This window comes from Arachis hypogaea, chromosome 8 (genome assembly GCF_003086295.3).
Source record: "Arachis hypogaea cultivar Tifrunner chromosome 8, arahy.Tifrunner.gnm2.J5K5, whole genome shotgun sequence".
Classification (NCBI taxonomy): Eukaryota; Viridiplantae; Streptophyta; class Magnoliopsida; order Fabales; family Fabaceae; genus Arachis; species Arachis hypogaea.
In genome coordinates, this window is record NC_092043.1 from 10,388,033 (window position 1) to 10,415,873 (window position 27,841).

General features: G+C 29.8%; 2 protein-coding genes and 1 long non-coding RNA gene across 3 annotated transcripts; 1 reads left to right on the forward strand and 2 right to left on the reverse strand.

The window, feature by feature from the left end:
- Nucleotides 1-4,775: 4,775 nt before the first annotated feature.
- Nucleotides 4,776-9,278, reverse strand: LOC112706043 (F-box protein 7). The gene is made up of 11 exons (XM_025757132.3): nucleotides 8,764-9,278; nucleotides 8,406-8,492; nucleotides 8,204-8,316; nucleotides 7,612-7,728; nucleotides 7,431-7,527; nucleotides 7,208-7,281; nucleotides 6,629-6,682; nucleotides 6,435-6,536; nucleotides 6,209-6,267; nucleotides 5,496-5,706; nucleotides 4,776-5,192 (listed from the first exon to the last, which is right to left on the reverse strand). Exons 1-11 carry the CDS (start codon nucleotides 8,777-8,779, stop codon nucleotides 5,133-5,135), a joined length of 990 nt encoding a protein of 329 aa, XP_025612917.1. The 5' UTR covers nucleotides 8,780-9,278; the 3' UTR covers nucleotides 4,776-5,132.
- Nucleotides 9,279-12,047: 2,769 nt separating this feature from the next.
- On the forward strand, nucleotides 12,048-12,788 carry LOC112708329 (uncharacterized). The gene has a single exon (XM_025760504.2). The coding sequence runs from the start codon at nucleotides 12,048-12,050 to the stop codon at nucleotides 12,786-12,788; it is 741 nt and encodes a 246-aa protein (XP_025616289.1).
- Nucleotides 12,789-23,712: 10,924 nt separating this feature from the next.
- LOC140174797 (uncharacterized) lies at nucleotides 23,713-27,790 on the reverse strand. Its single transcript, XR_011864530.1, has 4 exons — nucleotides 26,058-27,790; nucleotides 25,847-25,961; nucleotides 25,595-25,742; nucleotides 23,713-23,963 (listed from the first exon to the last, which is right to left on the reverse strand). It is a non-coding gene; the product is annotated as an uncharacterized lncRNA (long non-coding RNA).
- Between the last annotated feature and the right edge of the window lie 51 nt (nucleotides 27,791-27,841).

Sequence of the window (27,841 nt, forward strand, 5' to 3'; positions counted from 1 at the left end):
TTTGGTGATAGACCTAAGAACTTCTTCTGCATGATTTTCCACAATGACTCGGCGCATGCCCATGTCCCAAGCCATCCGCAACCCATGGAGAATCTCAAGCATCTCCGCTTACTTTGTACTACAATAACTTGTGTTAGCTTTAAATTCACCAATTTACTCTTCTAAGTAAGTGTGCAACACACCTCCACATCCTGCTCTTTATGTTCGGTTGTTAAATGCTATATCTGTATTAAGTTTGATCTACTCCTGTAATGGTGATTTCCAATTTATCTATATCTATTTTGTTATTGTTCCTGTTTTGTTATTGTTCTTACTATCTGTGACTTTTTTATTTATAAGTGCTTACTTATAATTTGTAATGTATTTTAGAATTTGGAATTTAAGATTGTTAGATCTAGAATACAAAGGGTTGAGAATTTCCTGACATTTTCATTTCCAGATCCACTAGCAAATAGTTAGAAAGACATTTATCCATTCATATTGAGAGTCCTTCCCATATTTGTTTATTAGATTATTCACTATGCATTCCTCTAAATCTGATTCAAATAAGTGGGGACAGCTCCAGGAATTAATAAACTACTCTCACCTAAAAAGTTAATATATTGTTTGGATTAAGAGAAAATAGATGGAAAGAAAATAGAAAAAAAAATTTCTTTTGTTTGGATGAAAAGAAAAGTAAAAAGAAAAAAAATTATAATAATATAAAATTACATTAATATCCTTATATATATTATATGTAAATTATAATATATTAATATATTTAAATTATTTTTTTAATAAAAAAAGTGTTTCTAATTATATTTTAGAATTTTAATGTATTATTATTATAAACAATAATATTTTTTAAATTTATTTTTTTATTTTTTATTAAATATTACAAATTTTGTTTTTAATTTTAATAATGGGCATGTTAGTAATTTTACTTTTACTTTGAAACTCTCAGCAATTTTCTTCGCAAGTTGGAAAAGAAAACTTGGATCAATTTTCCTTCCTTCAGTTTTCCAGGATTCGGTGGTCCAGGAACCTTTGGACCACTTAGTAGTCCAAGTAGAAAACATGTTTTTAGAGTTTTTTTTATCAATTGCTACTTAGTTTTTGAACTAATTTTAATTACAAATCAACTCCATATATTTTATTTAATTATAAAAATAGTTTTTTATTTTATAAATTATTATTTTATCAATTATTAATTATATTTATTAACAATCAAATACAAAAATAACAACCAATTATATACTCCATTCATCCTAATAATTCCAATTAATTAAAAAATTAACTTTGATCTCGTTACGTTCGTCCATGACTTCCAAATCGTGTTTCCTTGAAATTCAATCGATTGGTTTTTCAAAACAATCGATTGAATGATAACTCAATCGATTGGTTTACATTATATCACAAAACAATCGATTGAAAGTTGTAAGGTAGAATGGTAAAAAGCTTATACCAATCGATTGTTTATACTTTCCAATCGAATGAATGCCTCAAAACAATCGATTGTTGTTGTTACTCAATCAATTGAATTCACGAAAACAACATGGATTTGCCAAATACAATCGATTGGAAAGTGATGACATTGAAGTTTTAGCCAAATTCAATCGATTGGTAATGTAATCCAATCGATTGGAAGGTGATGAAGTTGAATGTTTTGCCAATTTCAATCGATTGATAATGGTACATAAAATTTATAAAACGTCAATGATATTTTCTTTTAAATTAATTTATAAAATTTTTTAGATTTGTGTGTTATGAAAAGTAAAAAAAAATTATAGTAGAGTAAAACTTAGCTGAAACCAAATAACATAGTATAACACACATCTTTGATCAATATTAAAAAAAAATTAGCCTAATTATGTACATAACATCCTAAAAAATACAGTTCTATCTTTTTTTAATTAAGTTAGTTTTAAAATACCAATAATGCTTTTTCATGTGCTGCTTTTAATCTAAAATCCTAGAAAAAAATTGATTAAAATATTATAATGTTATTATATTGGCACAACACTTTATTTTTGTATGATAAATATAAGTACATTTTTATATAAAGTATTTAAAGTATATTATATACTCCTATTATAAAAAAAATATTTAAAAAGTTATTAAATTTTTATATGTTATTAAAATTTAATAAATACAAGTACATTTTTATATATTATTTTTAATTCAATGTACTAATAGGAGTTAAAATTAATTTATATTTAATAATTTTATACTAAAATTAATTTACTATAATTTTGTTTTATACTTCTTTTAGTATATTTTTTTTATATTATATAGTATTTTTTCTAGTATCTTATTGTACAATGTGTAATTCGAATTACCATTTGATTCGAAATGTGAGTAATTCGAATCAATTTGATTCGAACTTCCTCCTACCCACGTGTTCCTACTAATTCGAATTGATACAATTCGAATTATGCTTTTATAATTCGTTCTAAGTTGATTCGAATTACTTGTATGCAATGGTTGGGAATAATTGGAGCTGTATTGATTCGAATTATTAAGGAATGTAATTCGAATAAAGTTGTTTCGAATTACTTTAAAGTGTGCTTTGGTGAATTCTTGTATCAGATTCTTGTTTGGCTTATATGCGTAGTAAACTTCTCTCCTTGGCTTAAATACGTTTTTTACCCTCAGTTTTATATTAACTCTAAATATATTAAAAGAATTTACTCAATATATTCTAACATTTAACTAATTGCAAACACTTATCCCAAAACATATTTACAAAAATTAGAGCAATGGTTACTAATATTTTAACGAAACTAAATTTGTGCATAACGCAAATAAATAAATTAAGCATACTTACTACTTGATACGCTGCTACCTTATCAATATCATATATTTTTGTATTTTTTACTCTGCCTTACTTGAATAAAAGCAAAAAGTACTATTGATCGGCAAAATTAATTTTATAAATTACCAATCTATAAATTAATTTTATGTACCATTACCAATCGATTGAAATTGGCAAAACATTCAACTTCATCACCTTCCAATCGATTGGATTACATTACCAATCGATTGAATTTGGCTAAAACTTCAATGTCATCACTTTCCAATCGATTGTATTTGGCAAATCCATGTTGTTTTCGTGAATTCAATCTATTGTTTCGAGGCATTCATTCGATTGGAAAGTATAAACAATCGATTGGTATAAGCTTTTTACCATTCTACCTTACAACTTTCAATCGATTGTTTTGTGATATAGTGTAAACCAATCGATTGAGTTATCATTCAATCGATTGTTTTGAAAAACCAATCGATTGAATTTCAAGGAAACACGATTTGGAAGCCATGAACGAACGTAACGAGATCAAAGTTAATTTTTTAATCAATTGAAATTACTAGGATGAATGGAGGATATAATTGGTTGTTATTTTTGTATTTGATTGTTAATAAATATAATAGATAATTGATAAAATAATAATTTATAAAATAAAAAACTATTTTTATAATTAAATAAAATATATGGGGTTGATTTGTAATTAAAATTAGTTCAAAGACTACGTAGCAATTGATAAAAAAACTCTAAAAATATATTTTCTATTTGGACCACTAAGTGGTCCAAAGGTTCCTGGACCACCGAATCCTGTGCCTTGAATCTCATCCCCAAGCTCAAAGTTGTTTTTCTACAAGTTCAACTTTCTTTACGTGGGCCAACAGTGAATATGGAAGGCCCAATGTTAATTATGGTCCATGAAGACAAAGAATAGTGTTGGGTAGTCGTTTATTATACCATCCAGCGAGTGGCGAGAGAGGGCGTTGAGTTGAGTGTAAACGAAACAATGGCAACGAAATCGGAATCGGAAGGTAGCGGCGGCGGGAAGGTAGTTCCTGTGATCGTGTGGAACGAGGGGCTTAGAAGGTTCGAGACGGAAGACAAGGAGGCTTACGTGGAGTATGTGCTCAGAGATAATGGTAACGTCATGGATTTGATCCACACCTTTGTGCCTTCTTCAAAGAGGGGGCTCGGTTTAGCTTCCCACCTTTGCGTCGCTGCTTTCCAACACGCTAAGTCTCACTCGTTATCAATCATCCCTACCTGTTCCTATGTCTCTGTGAGTTCAATCTTCCTCAATTTCATTCCTTTAATTCCACAAATATAGCAATTGTTCAACCTATTTTTCATGTTGCCCAAAAAAATTAAGGTAAATAATTGACAAGATGTGTTGGCTCTGGCAGGAGACATTTCTTCCGCGGAATCCATCTTGGAATTCTGTCCTGTACAATGGAGCTGGAAAAATATAGCATCTAAGCTTAACAGTTACGCAAGCATCTTGCTCGTACTAGTTCTACCATTCGAAACTATGCTTCTAACAGTGCATTTTGCTGTATTAAATAAATATAATAACCTTTGAGAATGAACTTTCTGTTGGTAACTGATAAGTATACTATATTTGTAATAAATCTGCAACAAGTATGCTCTTATTATGTAGCTTTGTGATTCATAATATCATAATTTATGATTTTATTATACAAGTATGCACTAAAAATCTGAATATAAAATATCTAATATTTTATAAAAGGTTTTTATTATGCACTGTAATAAAATTGATTATTTTTATTATTTTACTATGTCAATTGTCAACTTTGATTATTCTAATATTTAATTATTTAATTAAAATATATTAATGTCTATAAATATATACAAAAATATTGTCCGTTGATTTTCATTTAGTGCTACCTTTTGGTTAAGTTGATGCATCATGCATAAATGCAAAATACTTGCGCCATTAAAAAAAAAAAAAGTGCACGGCTCATCTACAAAAAACTCGTAAATCAAAATCATACCCATTATAATCTTTTCCACATAGCTGTTCCTGTAAGTTTGTTTTACCTCTCATAAAAAGCAGCTATGATCTAGGGAAGAGTCTACAACGGAATCCATGTTTCGTGGTGCATTACAATTATTCTTCGTGTTCTGTACAAACCGGTATTTTAAGGGTAATAACATCCCATATAAGTGCATAAAGCAGAACAAAAGTATCATTCCACAGCGCAGATCAAGAATCAATCCCTCAGACCCTGACCATTGTCATCAATACATATGTACATATAAATTCCCATAACCTTAGCATTGGAACTTAAGGAATATTTACAAATGAACCAAGCCTGTTATGCAGCAGCACCATTCAACCAGGTACATAATAATCCATTTTTTCCACAGGAAGATTGAACACTGATGTCTCCACCTATACAAAAAAGAAAAATATTAAGGTGTAATCACTAATCAGATTTCTGAGAGCAAGGTGTCCTAGCATTTATGTTAACATTCCCCTCTATCAAGAGAAAAGTAATTTTAAGAAATATAAGTAACTAATATGTATTCTTATCAAGTAGAGGTCTTATTTTTAACAGCTAAGTGGTAAAAACTTTAGGTTTTAATATTCAGACAAACAAAGTGGGAAGCAGGGGCTCAATATTAATATTTTACTCAACTGGTAACTCAAGCCTGAAAATCAATGGGCAAAAAAGTTACAGAAAAAGGAAGTTACCTGGTCAAATGGAACAAAGACAAAAGGAGTCATGCCCCTCTTATGTGAGACTGCAGGCACATCTGGGTTGTGTGTTTCATCATCCCGCCATCCTTCAACTACACCAAGAATGTCCTCCTCGGGTGCACTTGCCTCGCTATTGTTCACACCACTCGTGACAAGCGAAATCAAATCCATCCGATTGTTGGCCCCTGGAGTTGTTCCTCTAACACTACATCATAGGTAGATCCACAAAAGAAAGTTGATTGAAAACAGGAAGTAAACCTCTCATTATTAGGAAATAAGTTCCAAGGGAATTTAAAATTATCAGGGAAAATGCAAAATACAAAAGCAGCATACTTCTCTTCCTCTAAAAACAAAATAATTTTCAAAGAACTTCTACATTCAATTATGTTTACTATTCAATCCTTACCACAAAGGATACTACTTTTTCTAGCTTATTTGAGATAAGATGTGGGAGGGAAGCAAGATGAGGCAACTGTTTAAGTGGCATCAATTATGGATCGACGAACTCAAGAATCAAAACAACTTTCAGATTATCAAAGTTAAAAATTTCTCTGAACTCACCATCTCATCCCCCACCATTCGAAGATGATTTAACGAATATTTAGTCTAATCTCTTTCCTAGCAATAGCCCGCATGTAATGGTGCATCAAATTCATTAATGCTAACACAAATTTTCAATAACAAGTTATTAAGGCCTTATAAAATACCTCAAGCGAATTCTCAAGACAGTAGGTCGCATGCCTGGATACAAGACAGCAGCTTCAACCTGCAATGGTAGTTTCAATTGAAATTTGACTCAACATCTATGTAAAGAAATATGGCTATTATGTAAAACGTACTAGAAGGAAAGAAAGTGTTTACTCCTTAAAAAGCAATAGAGATTAAAGAGCAGGAAAAACTAAATTACATAGTTTGGCAAAATTACAACTTCACCTTGTCATCTGATAATGTGTAGTGGCCACCAAAAACAGAGTCTACTTTAGATGATCGAAAGTTCATGAACTTCACCACATCCTTGATCTTTTGAGAAGAATTCTAGACAACACAATATTAACATCTAAAGCAATTAGATGTAATAGAAGCCGAAAACATATATTCAACTACATTCAGACATCATGAATCACAACCTTATAAAGAAATCGCCCAGAAGGGAAAAATCTCATGTACCGGAAATAGCAGACCTGCAGAGGACACAAACAATTATTATCAAAACGTAAATATGCAAATACAGAAAACACCAAACAAAATTTACTTACAGGTTCCTAATACAAAGTCCTTATTCATACACAAAAACTCTAGGACAACAAATAGGCTTAAAGCCACCTAAGAGGTTCTGGAGTTTCATGGACTAACAAGAAGGTAATATCTTAGGCTTATGGTATATTGCCCTTTACCTCTTAAGAAGGCTTACAATAGGACAACACTAGGATCCTATGCTAGGATTTATAAAATCACAAAAAAACATGAGAGTAGTGGTTCAATGTTCAAGACCATTTAAATTACTGATGGAGCGAATTTTCTAAGAATGGTACAGAACTTCTAATTTGTTTGTGACTAGGCACACTTCTGCAGAATTAGTCCCAGAAGCCATAAATAAGAAATAGTTCAAATAATTCATGCTACTTAATAGCAAGGAAATAAAGATTAACAATAGAAATAATCATAATGCACATTTCCTAGCGACACACAGAGATATAAACGCATACCAGATGAACTGGATTAGTAATTTTCCACTCTGCAACTCCGGCTCGAATGTAGGTATTTCTACTCACATAAATACCTGACATGTGGAAGCATAAGAAGGCACCAGCTTGATTACATTAAAATGCAAGGGAAGAGAAAAAAAGGACTGAACCATCACATGTTTCCAATTAATATATTGAAAGGAGCAGTCAATAAGGTTACCCAATAAGAGATTGTTGTCCTTACCATCAGTTCGCAACCTTGGTCGTGAGAGCCACATTTTACGCCATGAGCCATCATATTTTGATTGAAGAATCCTATAGTTTTCTACCACTCCAGAGAGCTTCATAAAAGAGACTCCAAAATTAGAACTTAAGATCTTTATGTGCAGTCAAACCTCCACATTCAAAAGCTCTAGCAAGTTTACCTGCCAAGCCTTCAAGCATGCAACGCGCCAAAATACAGGGTTACGAATTGTGTACCTCCATTTTCGACACACACAAGATGCCTTTCCCAAGTCATATGGAGTCATTCGAGCAAAGACCTATAAATATACATTCAATATATCTGTTTCTGAGAGTTTTTTCTCGTATGTAATTACAGAACTTTCAGCATAAGAATATCCATTCATCTAACGGCTCAAAAATCACTGAAAAGACCTTAAAGAGATATCGATATACGTCCTGACAAGTTAAAGATCTATGTTATTCGTACTATGGTTCTTATTTTAAGAATAGTTTCTACTCCCAAATCTAAAGGCTGTACCACGAAGGACAATGCAAAAACATCATATTAACTTAGTTTTCTAAAGTGTCAAATGTGGGTGTGCAGGAAATCATTTCAAGAATATGAAAATGATTCTTCTCAGGATTGCAATATATGGCAGACCGGGGAGACGATCTGTGAAGTTTCTCCTTTTTTTTTTTTTTTTTGTGGTCACATTTCGATTTCCCCAATCAATAAAATTTTCATCTAGCCATCGACTGAAGACAAACTATAACTTGATGATGTGAAACTACCTCAAAAAGCAGCTCATCTGGTAAGCATTGGTGAATGAGTGCAGATTCCACATAAGGCTTTCTACTTGCACTTCCAAATGGCGCCACAGGTCTCACATTAACTCCATAAAGATCTGAAACAAACACATAGAAATATTAAAAATCATAAATTTAAAGAAGAAAAAACGGGTAAGGGGAAACATAATAGCAGCTTCGGACATACCAAGCCATGGCCTCCTCGTAATAAAGTAATCAACAGTCCTCAACCTCAAAACTGACTCAAGTTCAGAAGGAACTGATAACGCAAAATCTGCACCATAAAAAAAAATCATACAGTTAAATATTCATTGTATATCAAATCATCAACAACACCGACTCAGATAAGCTCAAGGTTAATCACAAAGCAATTGATATCAATAGAATGGCCATTCAGCTGGAGAATTGATCTTAAATTCTTAATTAATAAAAAATTAGGATAAATACATATCAAAATCAATAAAAATTAAAAACTGTTGACAAAAAAGAATATTGAGAAATCCAGAAGATGAGGCGCGAACTGGAGAGAGAGAAGAGAAGTGTACCTGAACTTGAGGCCATAGAAACATGAGAGTGAGGACGATTCCACGAATTTGTGAAGAAGGGCGAAATGAGAAGAAAGAGAAACGATAAGAGAAGTTACGAGAAACAAAAAATAAAAAGAGAGTAGGCTGAGAATCTTCGAAGGATTAATTGAACCGACGAACCCAAAACGACGGCGTATGGATGATTAGCAAAGTAAGTACGCGCCTTAACACGTTGGCGGCCCCAAATATTAAGACAACTAAACAGTAAACACATCTGGTAGTTAAAACCATTTTAAGACCACTTATATTGGATTCCCCTCTTTTATTCTCTCTCAAAAACAGAATGTACATTTCCTTTTTTGGGCCAATAAAACGAATACACGCAGATTGCGACCACATACATCATTATCCTTTAAAAACAATTATGCCGAAACTATTGCTTAACGACAAACACTTAAATAAAATTTTGATCAACGAGAAATCGGTGATTTTGCAATAGACTCATCTTTCACTAATGCTCTCTAGTTCTCCTCTTCTACTTATATTATTTTGTGTTCTTTTAATGGTGATTAAAGAAATTTGTCCAATCCGAACCGACTCTAACTTATTTGGATCGGGTTGAGTAAAAGATTTTAATAACCCAAACCGTATCGAATCTTATTGTTTTTGGTTGGTTTGGTTCTTGATTTGCTGAAAAACTTGAACAAAAACGGTACGTTCACATGAAAACTTCAAAATTATGGATTCACTATCTCACATTCTCACCCATTGAAGTGCCTGAGAAATTGGTCGCTCTACTCGACAAAAATACCAGATTTTTGTCCAAAGCGATTTGGGTGTTTCCTAACTTTTTTTTATACTATTTTATCTCATATATTTTTAAAATAAATCCAATATGTGTTTTGAAAAAAGAGTGAGAAGATGGGCTCAAGGACATGTGGAATATAATTGAACTTTAGTATGTTTTTGGTCATGGAACTTACATTTTTATCAACCAATAAAATGAAATCTAATATTCATCCAAGAACAATGCCTACTTTTATCATCCAACTTTTAACACATTAGGCTTGATGGAGGCCCAAATATGCATTTCTGCCCCCAGAGACTTGGATCTCAGTAACATCAACATGTGGCCCAATTATCCTTTTCAAACAGAAAATTATATGTTTTCGGCAAAGGTATTTGCCTTTTTGACAGCTACACCAGGATTGATTCCCAGCAATAAATAACCCACTTATGAAAAATCTTTTTCTTCCTATGATAAAAAGAAAAAAAAAGAGAAAATTATTTTTCTTCCGAAGCTTGCAAAAGAATAAAAATTAAAGCTCTTACATTTTAAACCGGAATAATATCTATATGGAAAATAAAAAGAGGATCGGATCCTCAGCTTATTGCTTTCTGACCTTGCTGTGTCACCACATAAATAAACCGAAAAGAAACAGGGAAAAAATGTATTCTACCTAGCAATATTTGATTCTTTGCCTTAAATTAATTCAAGTGCTATATATATGTGGATATCTCGGATTCTCATCATTGCAAAACAATCATCAAAGTTCGTGCTTTTTTTTTTCTACAATATCCTGATAAATTAAGGACTAATCTATTGTGGATTAGAACTCTATTTAATAATTTGTCATTGATTAATGAGTTACTGCATGCATAAGGCGTAATTTCAATTCCCAACACTTGATTAAGCGAATTAGTAAGCTAATCTGTACTATCAAAATCGAACTGACCCGCTCGATAGAACCGAAAACCCGGTAAATCGGCAACAAAACCGGTTAGGGTGAGCTAGCTAACTGGATAAAAAAAAAGAATTGGCGACACCCGATTTGAACCAGTCAGATTTAACGAAAACCAAAGAACCGGTGGATTTGAAAAAAATCCAAACTAGTTCGAACTCTTTTTTTTTCTTCAAATGAAACGGAGTCGTTTCAATTATTAAAAAAAAAATTGAAAGCTTGAAAAAAATCCAAGCTCGAAACGACCCAAACCCATTCCCTTTTCTTTTTCCCAAACTCTAAACGGCTGAGACCTGAAATTGAGAGAGACCCGTTCAGCCCTTCTCATTCTCACCGTGCTCTCAGTCTCGCTCTCGCATCACCCGACCACAGCCAGCACCATCTCCACCGAACGGTGCGACGTCGTCAGCTATTGCTACTCAGAGTCATTGTCTCGGTGGCCCCTGAGCATCTTGGGTCATCACCTCCTGTCCTGTGTCGTTGTGTGTCCGTCCTTGTCCTCCTTTTGCCGGTCCGGTCGTCCAGTCGTCCCTGTCGTCGTCATCAGCGCTGTACTTCTTCTTTGGTCTCCCTCTTCTCTGTTGGCGGTGCATCAGCCATAAGGTGTGTATTTTTTTTATTTTTAAAGTATTTAGTATTTCAAATTTTCAATAATTTAGTACTTTAGTTAAAATTAATTGATTAATGGTGTTGATTATCTATGTTGATTATATTTGGTTGATTATAAGTGTATAACTTGTTGATTTCTGTTTGATTTCTGTTAGATTGTTCAATTTTTTGTTTTATGTTGTTGGTGTAATATATTGTTGATTATAGTGTAATATATTCTTGCTATATTTAATATGTTGTTGTTATATTTGGTTGATGTTGTATATTATTCTTAATAAATTGTTGTTGTGTATTATTCTTGTAGATTAAAAATTTAGGATGGTTTCATCAAATATACCATCAGAAACACCAACTTTCCATGAACAAGAATCAACTCCTAATGGAATAATTGGAACCCAAAAAAATAGCAATAGATAAAAAATTGATCCTGCATCGGCCATTGTAAGCAAGTTGTGAATAAAAAAAAACTGTTATGTTATGTATTTATTGCGAGAAGCTTATTAGGGGTGGAGGAATTAACCGGGTTAAGTATCATTTGGATGGAAAAGGTGGAGATATTGAGGCATGTCGAAAGGTGCCAGCTGCAGTGAGGCACCAAATCAATCAAAAGATTGAAGATCTTCGAACCAAGAAAAAGAAAACTCAAGAAGAATATGTAGAAAGTTATAATTCTTGTGATGAAGTTGAAAGAGAAGTTGATGAGATTAAACGTAATGAGATGTGACAACAACAAAAATCAAGGCTTCCAGCACCTAGCTCTAGAAAAGAAAACAACTCAAGAGATTACAATCTTTTTTTTTTCTATCGGCAGTAACACCTGGAGCTCAACAAACTACCAAAAGTGTTCTCCAAAGCAAAAAAATTGTGGAGAAGTGTGATATTGCTATTGCGAGATGGATGATGGATGCCTCTGTGCTATTTAATGCGGTTAATTCAGCTTATTATTAGACAATGATTGATACTATTGCAAACATAGGTGCAGGGTATAAAGGGCCAAATTATGGAAGAATTTGTGGATATTTGTTGAGTAAATTGGTTGAAGATGTAAAGAAAATGATTGAAGATTATCGTGAAATTTGGAAACAAATTGGATGTATTATCATGGTCGATGGATGGATTGATCGTTGTAGGCATACTTTAATTAATTTCTTGGTTTATTGTCCTAAAAGAATCGCTTTTCTAAAGTCAGTTGATGCTTCTCATGTCTTGAAAATTGCTGATATTTTGTTTAAGTTGCTTAAGGATGTTGTATTATTTGTTGGTCCTGAAAATGTTGTACATGAAGTGACGGATAATGCTGCAAATTACGTTGCTATTGGAAGGTTGTTGGAATCAGAGTTTCCTAGATTGTCTTGGTCTCCTTATGCAGTACACTTTGTTAATTTGATGTTTCAGGTTATTGAAAAGTTAGAGGAAGTGAGTAAAACTATGTCACAAGCTTCGAAGATTACGAAGTATATCTATAATCATTGCCATCCTTTGTACTTGATGAGAAAGTTCACAGGCGGACGAGAAATACTTCGTCCATCTCCAACTCGATTTGCCACTAATTTCATTACTTTGCAAAGTATTTTAGCTCAAAAAGATGCATTGAAAGCTATGGTGACATCTAGAGAATGGACAAACTCAGCTTACACTAGAGAAGTCAAAACTAAAAAGTTTATGAAACAAGTCTTAGATTCTAAATTTTAGAATCAATGTACTGATATTGTTAAGCTTACTCAGCAACTTGTTCGTGTATTGCTATTGTGGATAGTGAAAATAGAGTTGCAATAGATTTTCTTTATCAAGCTATTTATAAGGTTAGGGAAGAGATGGTGAAGAGGTTTCAAAAAAGAAAGACGGTTGTTGATCCTTATTTAAAGATTTTAGCTACACGCTGGGATTCAGAACTTTGAAAAAATCTTCATACTGCTGGTTATTGGTTAAATCCAGCTTTTCGATTTAATGCTGGAGAATTTAAAAAACACATGTAAACAACTTCTAACCTACTAGATGTCATTGAGAGATATACTTATGGTGATGCAAATTTGAATTATAAATTGATAAGTGAGATGAGAATATTTAAGAATGTTGAACAAGACTTTGGAAGACAATCTGCAATACGTGAGCGAAACACAGTGATGTCTGGTAAATTTTTTATTAAAATTAGTCTTTTATGATTGTGGTATGTTTATGATTTGATTTTTATGATTATTATTTCCTTTTTATGTTAAGATCAATAGTAAAAATCTTATAAATGTGGAGCATCAAACTTACAAAAATTAGCTATTCGTGTTTTGAGTAAAAGTTGTAGTTTTTCAGGTTGTGAGCGTAACTGAAGCATTTTTTAACACATTCACTCAAAGAAAAAGAATCGGTTAGATCATAAAAAATTTAATGATCTTGTTTTTGTTTATTATAACTTACAACAAAGGTACTTTTTTATTACTCTTTCTTGAAGGCATTATTTTAAATTTATAGTCACAATAAGAATAATCAAGTTAATTGACAATATAGGAATCGAATGAGAAAACAATATTATGATCCAATTTGTCTTGATGCATTTGAGGATCATTTAAAATGAATAATGGAAGATTCACCACCATTTTTAACTCCTGAAGAAGTTCATGCTTTAAAGAATGATCTTGCAAATATGTCTCTTCAATCAATTTTAGATAATTTGGGTATGTTTTTGTTAGGGAAGATTTTGTAATACTTTAACCAAATGTTTTGCCTTATTATTAATTATGATTTGTGAAACATTATTGAAATGATAGATCAATTGAATCTGGAAGATGATCGAGATGATGATAAAGCTAATAATAATTCTGTGAAAAATACAAATCAGAATGCAGCTCCAGATTTATCAGATGAAGAAAGATATCCAGACTTTGAAATTACTCTTTGGATATAATCCAAAGATTGTTATTTTTATTGTGTTAAATTGAGATACTAATGTAATAGTACTAATAAATTTTATATTTATTTTCGTATTACTTATTTTTAGAATTTGAAACTTAATGTTTATTAAAATGTTACTGAATATATGTATTTTAAAATTTAATTTTTAAATTTTTTGCTATTTTATGTTTTACTTATGTGGGACTGAATTAACCAGTTGAACTAGTAACCAGTAACCCAATAATCTGACTGGTTCGTGTTTAGTTGTTATTTTATGTATATAAGAAAAAACTATAAAATTTTAGATTAATTATCTCATTCTTTACAAATGAAATATCAACCACTGCGTTTATTTCAATTTATGAAGTACGAACAATAATACGAATATAGAATATGATACGACATGAAACACGTGGATATAGAAATTTTAATTTTTTATAAGATATAGGGACATAGCATATATAAAAAATATATAGCTTTTTTAAAACGAATTATATAATATTTTAATATTTTATTAATGTTAAAATATAAATTAATATTTTAACTATTTTTAATACATTTTTAATTATATAAAGTACTTAATGTAAATTTTTGTGTTAATAAATATAATATATACTATTTTTACACTTATTTAAAGAATATAAATTAAAAATAATTTGACACATAATAATATTTAAGTATAAAATATATTTAAAATATTATTTTTTTATTAAAATATAATTCGTAACAAAAAATATATATTCCAAATGACTATTATATTTAAAATATATTTGACACATAACATAACAATTATCAAAGTGTTTGTAATTTATAGATTTCAATTTTCAACCCTAGATAGTTGGCCGTCCATAATGTTTATATTTTTTTGTTTTTGTAATGAATAAATAAAAAGGAGTGACATTTGTTTCTCTAGAAAAGGTTGGAGTGAAAAGGGGGGAAGGAAAGTTGAATATATTTTTCGTGGAAGTTGAGAAATGAATCTAATGAAATTAAAATTGGAAACGAAGGATCTGAATCACCGACTACCTAGTGCAATGTAATGTAGTGTGGTATGAAACGAAACTATCTCAATGGGAATCATAAAAAGTAATCGGACCTTTGCTCCTCTTAGCTACCCTTAAGTGCTTTATTTGTTTTTATCGATTAAATTCGATTTGCATATTTATTATATTTATTTGAATTAAATTTAAAAATTATAAATATAGATTTGATCTGTAAAATTATTGGATCTAATAAAATTGGATTATACATTTTATGTAAGTATTCGTATATTTATAAAAGTAAAGAAATAAATAAATAAATATTTATTTTATATTTTATTTCAACTAATAATTATTATATATATTGTATTATTTTAATTTATTATTTAAAAAATATATATTTAATATCATTTTAAGAGTAAATATATTTAAAAAATAAAAAAAATGAATTTTATTGATATTTTTAATAAAAATAAACTTTTAAAAATATTTTTATATTTTACGGATATATCTGATATCTAATTTCCAATTCGATTTGATCAGATCGGATTTAAACTCAAAAACTGTAAATATTATATCTGATTCAATCTAATAATTTTAGTGCGGATCAGATCGAAATTTTAGTCATATCTAATTCGATTCGATCCGCATTCATCCCTATTTATTTGATGTCTTATTCGATCACTATACATAGCGAGTCAATTTTTATTTGGTTGGATGAGTCCAATTCACTTATTAAAACAATGCTGTGAAAGCGCCATATATGTAGGACAATGTGTGACACCATTGATGTCGTTAACATTAAAATAGCCAACAAAAGACATCCAACAAAATTAAGAACACCCTAGCTAGCTAGTGTCGTCATAAAGAAAATTATTGTAAATTATTTGGCTATTTGCATTGATGTGTCATTATCCTTCACAAAAGCATGGTAGTATGAAATTAATTAAAATGGAAAAGCACCATATGTTGGACGGTGTAAACTTAGTAGATAAATTAAAGGACTTGAGTGCTATGACGATAGACTGTGGCATCACATGAAATTAGTAGAGAATATGGTGCCAACTTTCTCTTTACCCTAAATAGGGTTATTATGTTGCTTGATTTTTCTTCGACTTTGATACAGGTATCGAATCAAATTTATATCAATAATTTTAATATCAAAAATAGATACAATTCTTTTAAAAAAATAAGTTCGATTCGAGATTTATTGATTTTAATATTGTTATCAACTTTGCAAGTAGTGAACTAATGAAATTTTTGTATTATTAACAATAAATTGATATAAACAAAAGTTTAATATGAATTGAAAACACATATCAGATTAACCAATTTCAATTGTAAAAGTAAAAGAAGAAACAAAATGCTAGAATGCTGGAAATAAAAGAAACAAATAAAGGTTAACCCCAAAAACGCTTTTAAATTATTTAAACGCTGACAAAAATACACTTGAATTTTATTATTGACAAAAATACCTTTAAATAATTTAAAAACGCGACAAAAATATCTAACAGTAAATATATATTTCTAAAAAATGTCTTAAAAATTGAATTTTGACATGATTTTTTGCAAGCATAATTAAAAAAATGAGATATTACTATTCTTAAAATTTGGTGATTTTTTATAAGTATATATTTTTTGTGATTTTTTAAAAGTATTATTAGTTGTTAACAAAAAAAAATATATACTTAACAAAAAATCACCAAATTTTAAGGATAATAATATCTTATTTTTTTAATCATACTTGCAAAGAATTGTATCAAAATTCAATTTCTAATATATTTTTTGAAAAATACATATTTAATATTAGATAATCTTAAAAAAAACTAACATTAAATATGTATTTCTCAAAAAATACATTATATGCCTAGGTTTTGCTTTCAAACACAAGTTTCGTCAGCTATATTATCAACTATATCTATTTATTATTTAGAATAATTACTCAAATTAGTCCTTAAAAATTTTAGAAGTGAATATTTTAGTTTTTTTTTTTTAAATTTAATCAATTCTCAATATTTTTTCAATAAGATATAACAGTCTTTCGTTCATAAAAAAATAAAATAAAATAAATTATTATTATTAATTATACAATAATCTTGTATCATAACTTTTTGTATTTTTTAAACTAAAATAATAATAAATTTATTCACTAAATTCTTATGTATGTATTTAGAATATAAAAAATTTTTTACATAAAAATATAATATATATATATATAGTCACTCAATAATAATAATAATAATAATAATAATAATAATAATAATAATAATAATAATAATAAAATCATTAGAGATTATTTTAAAAAAATTTAAGGTTAAAATTGTTTGATATTTTTGTGTTCAATATAATCAAAAGATATCTTATTTTAAAAAATATACTTGTATTAAAAGAAAATATTTTAATTTGGATTCCAAAACATCATTATTCACCTTACTTGTTTGAGTTGTTTCCAATGAAAAAGTGTATTAATATGCTAATGCATCAACCACATGCACAAAGTTAAGCTAATACTAATAATAAAGATTGACATATAGTAAAAATAAAATAGATGGACATTATTATGTTAGATAGAGAAAAATGTTAGAGATTGATATTAATTTTTTTGGAGACTAAAATGTCCGGTTCTTAAATTTTTTTGGACTGATTTGGATAATTACTTTGTCGAAAAATAGACTGGAGCTGATTTGTTTGTCAGAGTAAAATCTTGGGGATTGATTTTTGTATTAATTTTTCTTGAGTACTAGAATATCCGCTTTTTAAATTATTGAGACGATTTGGATAATTACTCTATTATCTATCTATTATATCTATTAAAATCAGATTTCTGCACTTAATGATAGAATTGCCGTAATATTTTTTAGAGTATTTTTTTATTTATTTCTTTTAACTCATTAAATACAATCTATTATAATGAATTAATTATATCAACTAATTGATTTGATTAGATATTTAAATATCACATAATTTATATCAATTTGTTTTGGTTGTTGAAAGTTTTATAGGCCTTGAAAAATAGAAGGTTTGAATCAAGGCATTCATTTTAAATTTATTCACGTTACTAATTAAGTAAAAGATTTCTTTAGTTTAGTCTCTTGCAACTATAAAAAAATAAAAGAGAAAGTAATAGAAAAAATCACATCAACATATATTTTAGTTCAATTTTAAAGTGCAATGAAATTTATATTTAATCTCTACTATAATTTTGGTGAAATTTCACTATATCAATCTTAAAATTATAATCACCAATTCAATGCTAAGACAAATAAAGCATTACACCGTACTTCACAAATTAATTTTTAAATAAAAAAACTCTCCAAAATAGATGAAACTAAGATTGGAACAAATTGAAAATGTGTTGTATTTTTTTTCTAATTTATCACTTATCACTCAGATTTTTTTAAAATATTCACCCAATTTAAAAAATCATATATTTTTTATTAGTACTAAGAAGATTAAAAAAAATCAAATACAAACAAAAATAAAAAAGAAAAAAACATTTAATTGTACTGTGTTTGATTTTTGAATCGTTTTCGTTGAGTTGCTTAAAACCTTGTTCTTCTTCTTATATCGAAAACAAATCTTTAACTAGTCATTGCAGTTGATTGAATCATTATTAATAACGTGATTTATTTCCTTTTATATCCAGCAGCTACCTTTTCAAGTGATCTTCAAATCTTGTTAATAATATTTGGGTAATACTATGGTACAGAACTAATATACAGATATTTTATTTGGTATACTAATTTTGAGATATGTGTTTCTGCTATCTTTTTATAACAATCAGAGCTGTTAACCCATATATAACTTAATAAAAGATTGGCTTGGCTGATCAGTTATATAAGAATTTTATATTTTAAATTATGTAATATTTTGTTCTGGGAATGTCTTATTACTTTTTTTGAGCGGTTGGATTTAGGATTCAAATATTAAATAAAATATTTATTTTTCTTTAATTATTGTTAAATAAATTATAAAATCTTAAATAGTCATAGCCATATCATATATTATCTGAAATAATAATAATAATAATAATAATAATAATAATAATAACTATTTTTATGTGATTTTATATTAATATAAAATATTATATATTTAACACTTCTTATGAGTGTGAGTTGTTTTCAGTTAAAATTTAATTAATTCTATTTATAAGGTTATTCATATACTCAATTACTATTAATAAGTAATAATAAAGAATTGTTATTATTTTTAGGTTAGATTATCACTTTTAGAGTTTCTTAGCTTGAGTATATAATTTAGATATACAATATTATAAGAGTTTATATATATATATATATATATATATATATATATATATATATATATATTTCGATAACAGTTAAAAGAAAAAATTATTTATTTTCTTAGAGTTAAATCGACTTTTATATACAGCGTGATGCTCTTCAATAAATCTATTTCTACTAGTCTTTAACAAAAGTAATTTGTTTTATAGTTAAAAAAAATTTGTATATTGAACTATTTTTTGAATTGAAAATGTATCAAAAATTAAATCTATAGATTGTAATTTAAGGATAAATTTTTATGTTTTTAAGTTTATAATTTATAGGTTTAGGATAAAGTTTAAGGTTTATAATTTTTTTATTTTTATTATACAAATTAGGGTTTTAATAATAGAACAAGTTTTACTGTAAAAAAAAAATAAACAATGTGTATGAAAGATAGATTTATACAATGAAAATTATTATTATTATTATTATTATTATTATTATTATTATTATTATTATTATTATTATTGATAATAATTTGACCGAAATTTAATTCTTAGTTATGATAAGATTTCTTTTATAAAATCGTATGGGTGGAAGTTTACTTCTGTTAGATAATTAATTTATACCCATAAATATTTTTATGATATAAAAAATATTATTATTATTATTATTATTATTATTATTATTATTATTATTATTATTGATCTTGTAAAAAAGTGTACTTAGTTGGTCCTTTATTCTATTTCTAGCTATTTAATCTTGCCGCGCACTGATAATGACATGGCATTCTGATAGCACGAAACTATATTTTAATGATTAACTCATTGGCAAGTGTATCGAGTCGCATCAAATAATACTATATCGTTTTCACGAGAATTAATAGATTAAGCAAGTAATGATCAATTGATTATTTTAGTTAGACGATTCAAGTTTGGATGATGAACAATTGGAATATAAGCTGAAATTTAAATGACTTGAATGTAAATGATAGAAATATAAATACTAAAATTTAAATTGCACAAATATAAATAACTGAAATGTAAATGAAAAGAATTAAAGTGACAAAAATGTAAATTACTGAAATGTAAATGAGAAAAATTAAAGAGAATAAAGGCAATAGTAAAATACAATAATTGATTAACGTAATTGTGTATCAATTAAACACAATTAAAATAAGATAAGAGAAAATTAGCTACTCATAACTCAAAATCAAAATCAATTTTATTTTGATTGTTTTAGTTCTTAAAGTTTAAGATTAAAATCAAAATCGTTCCTAACTTTATTGACACAAAAACAACTACACCTTCAATAAGTAAAATAATGTATTTATATTTCTTTCCGATTTTAAGCTTCCGTTTATTAAGAGTCTCCAAAATAGTCTCTGCAGTAATAAAGCATCCATTGCCACCATGCAAACTTGTCTTCCATACCAATGAGATTGCATAATACCGTAGCACAAATGTGACTAATGGCATAACCTGACAAAGCAGTTTTGTGCACGACTTCAAGTTTGAGTCGATAACATTGTTGTCATCAGCAGCCACACGAATCTAGCATCTTGAAGAATAATTAAAGAAAGTAATGCGTATTTCACTGCAAGGGCGAGAGCGAATTGTGACGTTGCGAGGATAAGGTCGAGGTGTGAGCGCAAGGCGCAACGAGGACGAGTGCGAGATTCGGCAAGGGCGAGGTCTCTCTCTTTCTCCCTCTTTCCCTTCTTTCCTTTCTTTCTCAAGAAAATGTGAGTGAGAAGAAAAAGAATAGAGTTGTAATGGAAATTTAACAGTATAATTGTTCGAATGACGATTTTAATACCAAATAAAATGTTAGGGACGATTTTAAATCAAAAACAAAGTTAAAAATAATTTTAGTTTTAACTAAAACAGTACTTATTTCCATGTTAAACTTAAAATAAGAGCATGAAATTTTTTATACAAAATTACTAATAAAAATACTTAAAAAATTAATTCACATTTAAAAAAAATATTAGTAGTTGATAATATAGATATATAAAGTTCTAATTTTTAAAATAGAAATTAATAAAGATACAACGATGCTATGTGCACACATAAAAATGAGTTACTTGCATAAAATACATATTAAAGTATAAAATAGGAATAAGTACTCTTTTGATCCCTAAGATTTAAGGTCAAAATCAAATTCGTCTCCAACATTATTTTAGATTTAAAATCATCTTCAATATTATTTTTGGTATTAAAATCGTCAATTTTAATAAAATTTTTTATTTTATTATTAAATTACTCCTAATAAAAAATATAAATTAAAAAAAAAGAAAAGAACACCGGGGAGAGAAAGAGGGAAAGGGAAGATGAGGGGGTGTTTATCACAATCCCTTTTTCTCATTGACATCTTCAGAAGAGAGAGAAAGAGAAGCAAAAACTTAAAGAGAAAGAAGTCTTGCCGTGCCTGACCGTTGCAATCGCGATTCACTGTTGCCCTTGTAGCACCGTGATTCATCGTCGCCCTTGCAGCGCTGTGATGACTCCCCTCGCCATCACCGTGACTCCCCCTCATAGCAACGCGCCTGACTCTCACCCTCCTTGTGTTCCTAGTCATCGTCGGAGAGGTGATGGTGGTGGTGGTGGTGGTGGTGTTGCTACTACTGACCTCGCCGCCACTTCACGTCCTCGCCGCTGTACCTCACCAATTCTGCTTCTGCTTTCGATTCGGCTTTTATTTCTGTTTTGGCTTTGGTTTCTGCTTTTGATTCTGCTTCTACTTCTGCTTCTGTTATTTTTTTATTTTCTTTTTATTGTATGTTGATTTTAGTGCATGTTTGGGCGCCATTATTTTGTTAAAAAAAGATCTTTTTTCAATGAAAAAAGATCTTTTTTTATTTTTTAACGTGTTTGACAAATTTCTAGTAGTAAAAGTAAAAGCACTAGTAAAATAAAAAAAAAGATCTTTTTTGAGAAGCTGTAATTTACATCTTTTTTTAAAAGATCTTTTTTCCTTAAAAAAAAGATATTTTTTATGTAATAAATAAATAAAAAAGTACTTTTATATTGTTATACCCAAACATAATTGATAAATAAAAAGATCTTTTTATATGAGATATCCAAACATAAAATTACTTTTACTTCTCTATAAGATCTTTTAAAAAAAGATAATTCAAAAAAAGATATTTTCTTAGAAGCTCACCCAAACAAGCCCTTATTGTTGAATTTGATGTTATTATTTTTGAATTTGAATAATGTGTTATTGTTGGTGTTGAATATTGTGTTCTTGAGTATGATTATTGGTATTTGGTGGGAGTAAAGAAGATAGTTGTGGTGGTAAAAAGGTGGTGGTGGTGGAGGTTATTTTTGTCTGTAAAAAGTCAAAAGGACGATTTTAATATAAAAAATAATGTTAGGGACGATTTTAAATCTAAAATAACGTTGAAAACGAATTTAATTTTAACCCTAAATCTTAGAACCAAAACGGTATTTATCCTTATAAAATACATATTAAAAATAAATCAGCACAAATATTCACATAAATATATAATGATTATTTTTTTAATGTATATATAATATTTTTAGTAAAGATAATCTTTGATATTATATAAATAACTATGAGCCTTAAAATTTTTATAAATTTATAATGTATATTTTTATGTGATTAAATTTTTATTATTTTATAAAATATTTTTTTTACTTGTATTCATAATTATGTATTTAAAATTATTTTAAAATATTTATTAATTTTTTTTTATTAAAGATAGGAGACTCGAACCCGCAACCTCTTAATTGAGTATGGAAATACTATGTCATTTGAGCTATTACTCATTGGCAAATATTTATTAATTATTACTATCATTTATTTGAGTTTGCATAATGTACGGATCTTATTTTAATTTTTTATAATGTCGAAGATATATACAATTTTTGTAAATCAAAAATTAAATCAATACAATTTATAAATTTTAAGGATCTTATTAAAGTAATTTGTTGTTGTTATTAATAATAATGTTGATTATTGTTCACTAAATCTATGTATTCCGTTTCAAATATATTCGTGCATTTCTATTGTTTATTTTGTTTTCTACTTGATTTGGTTGTTACTTATTTTTCACATTTTCTTTCAATTAGTTTTAATGCCGTATTCTTTAATATTAATGAGAACATTTGTTTATATTTTGTTTATATCAAAGAGCCCTTTGTCAAGCCTGTTAAGTCTCATCCAATCCTTTGTACAGTTATAGCTCCATCACATTATAAGCCACCCTTCACTCCTAAAATAGCCTCGGCTCAGTTGCTCCCTCACAAGGAAAATAGTGCCATATGTCATTTATCCATTAAAAAAACGAAAATCACTTTATCTCTGTACCAAAATAAATTCTGTATGTTATAATTTTCCTATTTCTAAATATGTTCCAATTAAAATAATGTGCTCATTGTAACACCCTCTCTATCAGAAGTCACGCTTCCGGCTGCGCTACTCTAATAGCAAGAAGTATTACGACCACTTTACATACTAAATAATAAAATAGGAGCCTGTGATTCGACACTATATCGTTGATTTCTTTGAAAACCATAAATAAATACTTTATCTTAAGAAAAATACAAAACAGGCATACATTCATATACAAGACTCCTTACATAATAGTTCAATATATTATACATATAAAACATACAATTCCTATCCCTCTTACAAACTTGTAATAACAAAGACGAGGGAAGAAAAATAATCTAATCAATACAACAGCATATAAACCAAACGCAGTATAACTCTTCTTAATGCTTCTTCACCCGGTTCCTGAAAAGGTAAACCTGTAGGGGGGTGAGAACTTAACCACACGGTCTCACCACGGAGTTTCAAAGTTGTCATAAGAAGATATTCAATAAGAAAGCTGTTTTTAAGCTCAGTGATTATCATTGCCTTATGAATCTTTTAAAAACCAATGAATAATCGTTCAGAACCTTTTCAAAGAAATAACTTTTAATCTTTTAGAAATCCGAAACCTTTCCTTTCCTATAAGAGAATCTCAATCAAAAACCAAACACACATTCAAACAGCACAATCAATAATTCAGCACCAAAGTTCATTCTCAAATGTAGCACGGCAGAACAAACACAGGCAAAACAGACAAGGAAAACACAAGTAGGTAGCAATTACAGCAAATAGTTCAAGTAACAGTTAAGAACAGTTTAGCAATTAGGCAAACCAAAACAAGTTCAAACTCAAGCAAAGCATACAAATGCATATGATGCATGCCTGTCCTATGGCTGATGAGGCTCATCTGTCGGTTATCCAGCCAACCCGACAAGTCTGAATTGTCCTTAGACTGTCCCCCGACGTGCATCCCCAAGAGTCTATGCATAGCTTTTTCTCAAATAACCAATATTGCTCAATGGGGGTAACATTCCCGGGAATTTATATAGTGCCCGGTCACACTTACGTCGTAGGGTCAACAGAGTATCGAATTTTCTACCTGGTACACATGGTGGCAAGCCACAGCACTTTATCCAGGGAAACTCGTGTCTCAGATATTTCAATTTCATAAGCCATATAAATAATTCATTCAACATTCATCAATGTCTAAGTCATTCTCAACATCATTATCATTCATCAATCATACCTCATTTCCAATTTTATCGGATTTCATTCAAAATCATATTTCAAAGAAAATCCTCATCGTCCTTCTTTCCATTCCGTTCACTAACAATTCCCAATTCAAACATAACTTTTCCTTTGATAAATAAAGTAATCTTAAACTATATAATGCTTAAAATTAAACCTTTTTAAAATAACTAATTCAAATAAAACTTCTATTTTTATAAAATTTCGGCAGCATCTCCTCTAAAACTCGGACACTGCCACCCTTTCCGGGTCCCAACCAAACCAAACCAAGTGCCTGTTAATCATTCAAATCATTTCTAATAACCATTTTCACAACCATACTGAAATCCAAGAAAACTGTAAAATCCAAAATCCAATCAATGATTAGGAACTCTCGGTTTTCTCAAACAGTTTCAAACCAAACCATTCCTCAAACCTTGTTCGCACCTTTTTCAAAATAGTAAATTATTCTCAGTAAACAAGCCATTTTCAAATATCAGGTCCTTTCCAAATTTGTTTTTAAAATCAGATTCCGGCATCAAATCAGATTTCAATATTCAATCTTTTCTAAAATCAAACCTTTTCTAAAGTTAAACTAAATGCCAATAATAAATCTCATCCGATAATTCAAGAAAAACCACTTTAACAATATCATTCAACTAATCAAAACACCCAATTTTCTCAATCGATCAATCTGTCAATCAAATTAATAATCTCGTTCATTCAAAACAGCTCAATCCAATTCATAAGACTTACGAAATCACAGAAATGTATTTCACGCATTAATATCGATTTATCACAACTCTGAAAAGGAAAACAAATTTAAGAAAGACATCCCTACCTCAACTAGCTGAGTTCGCGTAATTTATCGTGGTAATTCCCTTTTCTTTCAATTCATGGCGACAGTGACAACAATAACCCCCATGGAAATAACAACAGCCCGACACCTCTTATAACAACCGTGTCAATATGAATTGCAATGACAGTGACTGAAATAGTTTCAAGAAACCGAAGACAAGGACATATATCAAAAATTGAATCAAAACAAGCATATGACATCAATAATTATAAGGGTTTTAGATGGAAGACTAACTGCAGCTACAGAGAAACAGAACGGTGGAGCCACAAGAAGCAGAAATTAGACCAGGAAACCCGTTCTGGCGGCAGTAGCATTAATCTGAGTGTTTAAGGCAGCAGAGAGCATTAATCTGAGTAATTAAGGCAGCAGAGACACCAACAATAATCAAAACAGTGGAACAGAATAGAAGTGGAACATGTTTCAAGAAAGCAAGAGGCAGGGTTACCGGTGAATCTAGCCTGGAAGGCAGCAGCGTAGGCAAGGTTTTCCCTTGGCGGTGAGAAGCGGCGGTGGCATGCGGCGGTGGCAGCTCTAGCGATGACAAGGTGTGGCGGTGGCTGCACAGTAAAGAACGGCGGCGCAACACCTTTCTCTCTCACATGCAACTCTCTTTCTCTCACTTGTGAGCTCGACGGCAACGACCATGGAAGCTTCTCGGACGGCGATAGAGGCGCGAATGGCGGCGATAGGCTTCGGTGGCGACGTCTTGACTCAGCAGCGGCGCAGGAAACGATGGTGCTGGTTGCGGCAAAGCGCGGCGGCTCCTCTTCCTCGCATCTCCTGGGTGCTTCCCTCAGTCACGTGTTTTCCCCCTCCATCAATCGGCGACGGCGAGGCAATAACAGCAGCGGCGCCTCCTCTCCCTCGCAACGGCGTAGCAGCTCCCTCTGACTCTCTCTCTCTCAGACGCCTCACTCTCTCTCTCCCCTCGGTTCTCTCCTGCGCTGGTGATGTGGTCAGCCCTCCCCTTTTCTTCTTCTTTCTTTTGGTTCTTTTTTTTTTTTTTTTTGGAGTTACGTTGGGTACTTGGGTATTGCTGGGTATTGGGAAAAAGAGTGTGGCGGTGGAGGGTAAGCTTAGAAGGGGTTAGGGTTTTGTTTAGCGTGAAAAGGAAAAGGGAAGAAGTGAGTGATAATTAACTCCCAATCTTTTCTTAGTTAAAATCAGAACCAGAATTGCTAAATCTAGTTATCATAACAATTATTAAATAAAATAAAGTGCTATGTCTTGTTTATATTTCCAAAGCAGCAGCATTAAAGCATTCAAATAATTTCCTTACGGTTGAATAAAGTTTTATAAAACAAGCTATTTATGATTTAAATAAAAAGTAGGATAATAATAGAAATCAAATTAAATATAAAATATCCATCTTTAAAAATGTCTTCTAATTAATAATTTTTAAATAATTTTCAGTTAAATACTAATTTAGTAAAAATTAGAGATAAGTAAATTAATTCTCTTTTATTTATAAAATAAGGTTAAAAATCTATATATTAAAATTAAGGCATATAAACTATTCATTATTTTTCAATTATAAGAACTCTAAATAATAAATAAGGGTTTACTCAACTTTTATATAAAAATCTCTAAAAATATAATCTTAAATAAATATAATATATCATAAATAATTTATTAATAATTTTTAAAAATTTAGGAGTCTTACATCCTACCCCACTTATAAAAATTTTCGTCCTCGAAAATTAACTTAATACTTAAAATACTAAAACAGTTTTGAATACTTTACTTTTGTATATTTTAGAAAAGCAGAGGTCATGGCGTATTCATGTATATAATTTTCTAAATACCAAATATTTTGCAAAACTTAGGTGTAAAGAAAGAAAAAAAAAGTGTGGTCTAAAGCAAAAGTTACAAGATGGTTCAAAACAAAGATGTCACAAGAAGTGCAAGTGTCCTAGTTAGGCCTTTGTTAAAATAAAGGGGTATCTAGAAGGCAAAAGTTTGAAAATAGGCTGACGTAAACAAACAAACAAGATAACGTCTGCGCACGGACCTCGTACCAATTCAAAACTTCCGCTTCCTAACTCCATCAGTCACTTCACAACTCCCTGACCGACGATAAGCCTAACATCTGCAAACCCTTCCGCGAGAAAGGAAATTTTCACAACTCCTCACAACGTCGTACACTTACCACTTCACCTTCCATATCCATAAACACATCTTAAGGAACAAACGTATCGTATTACTATACTTAAAGGTCGCACGTGACAT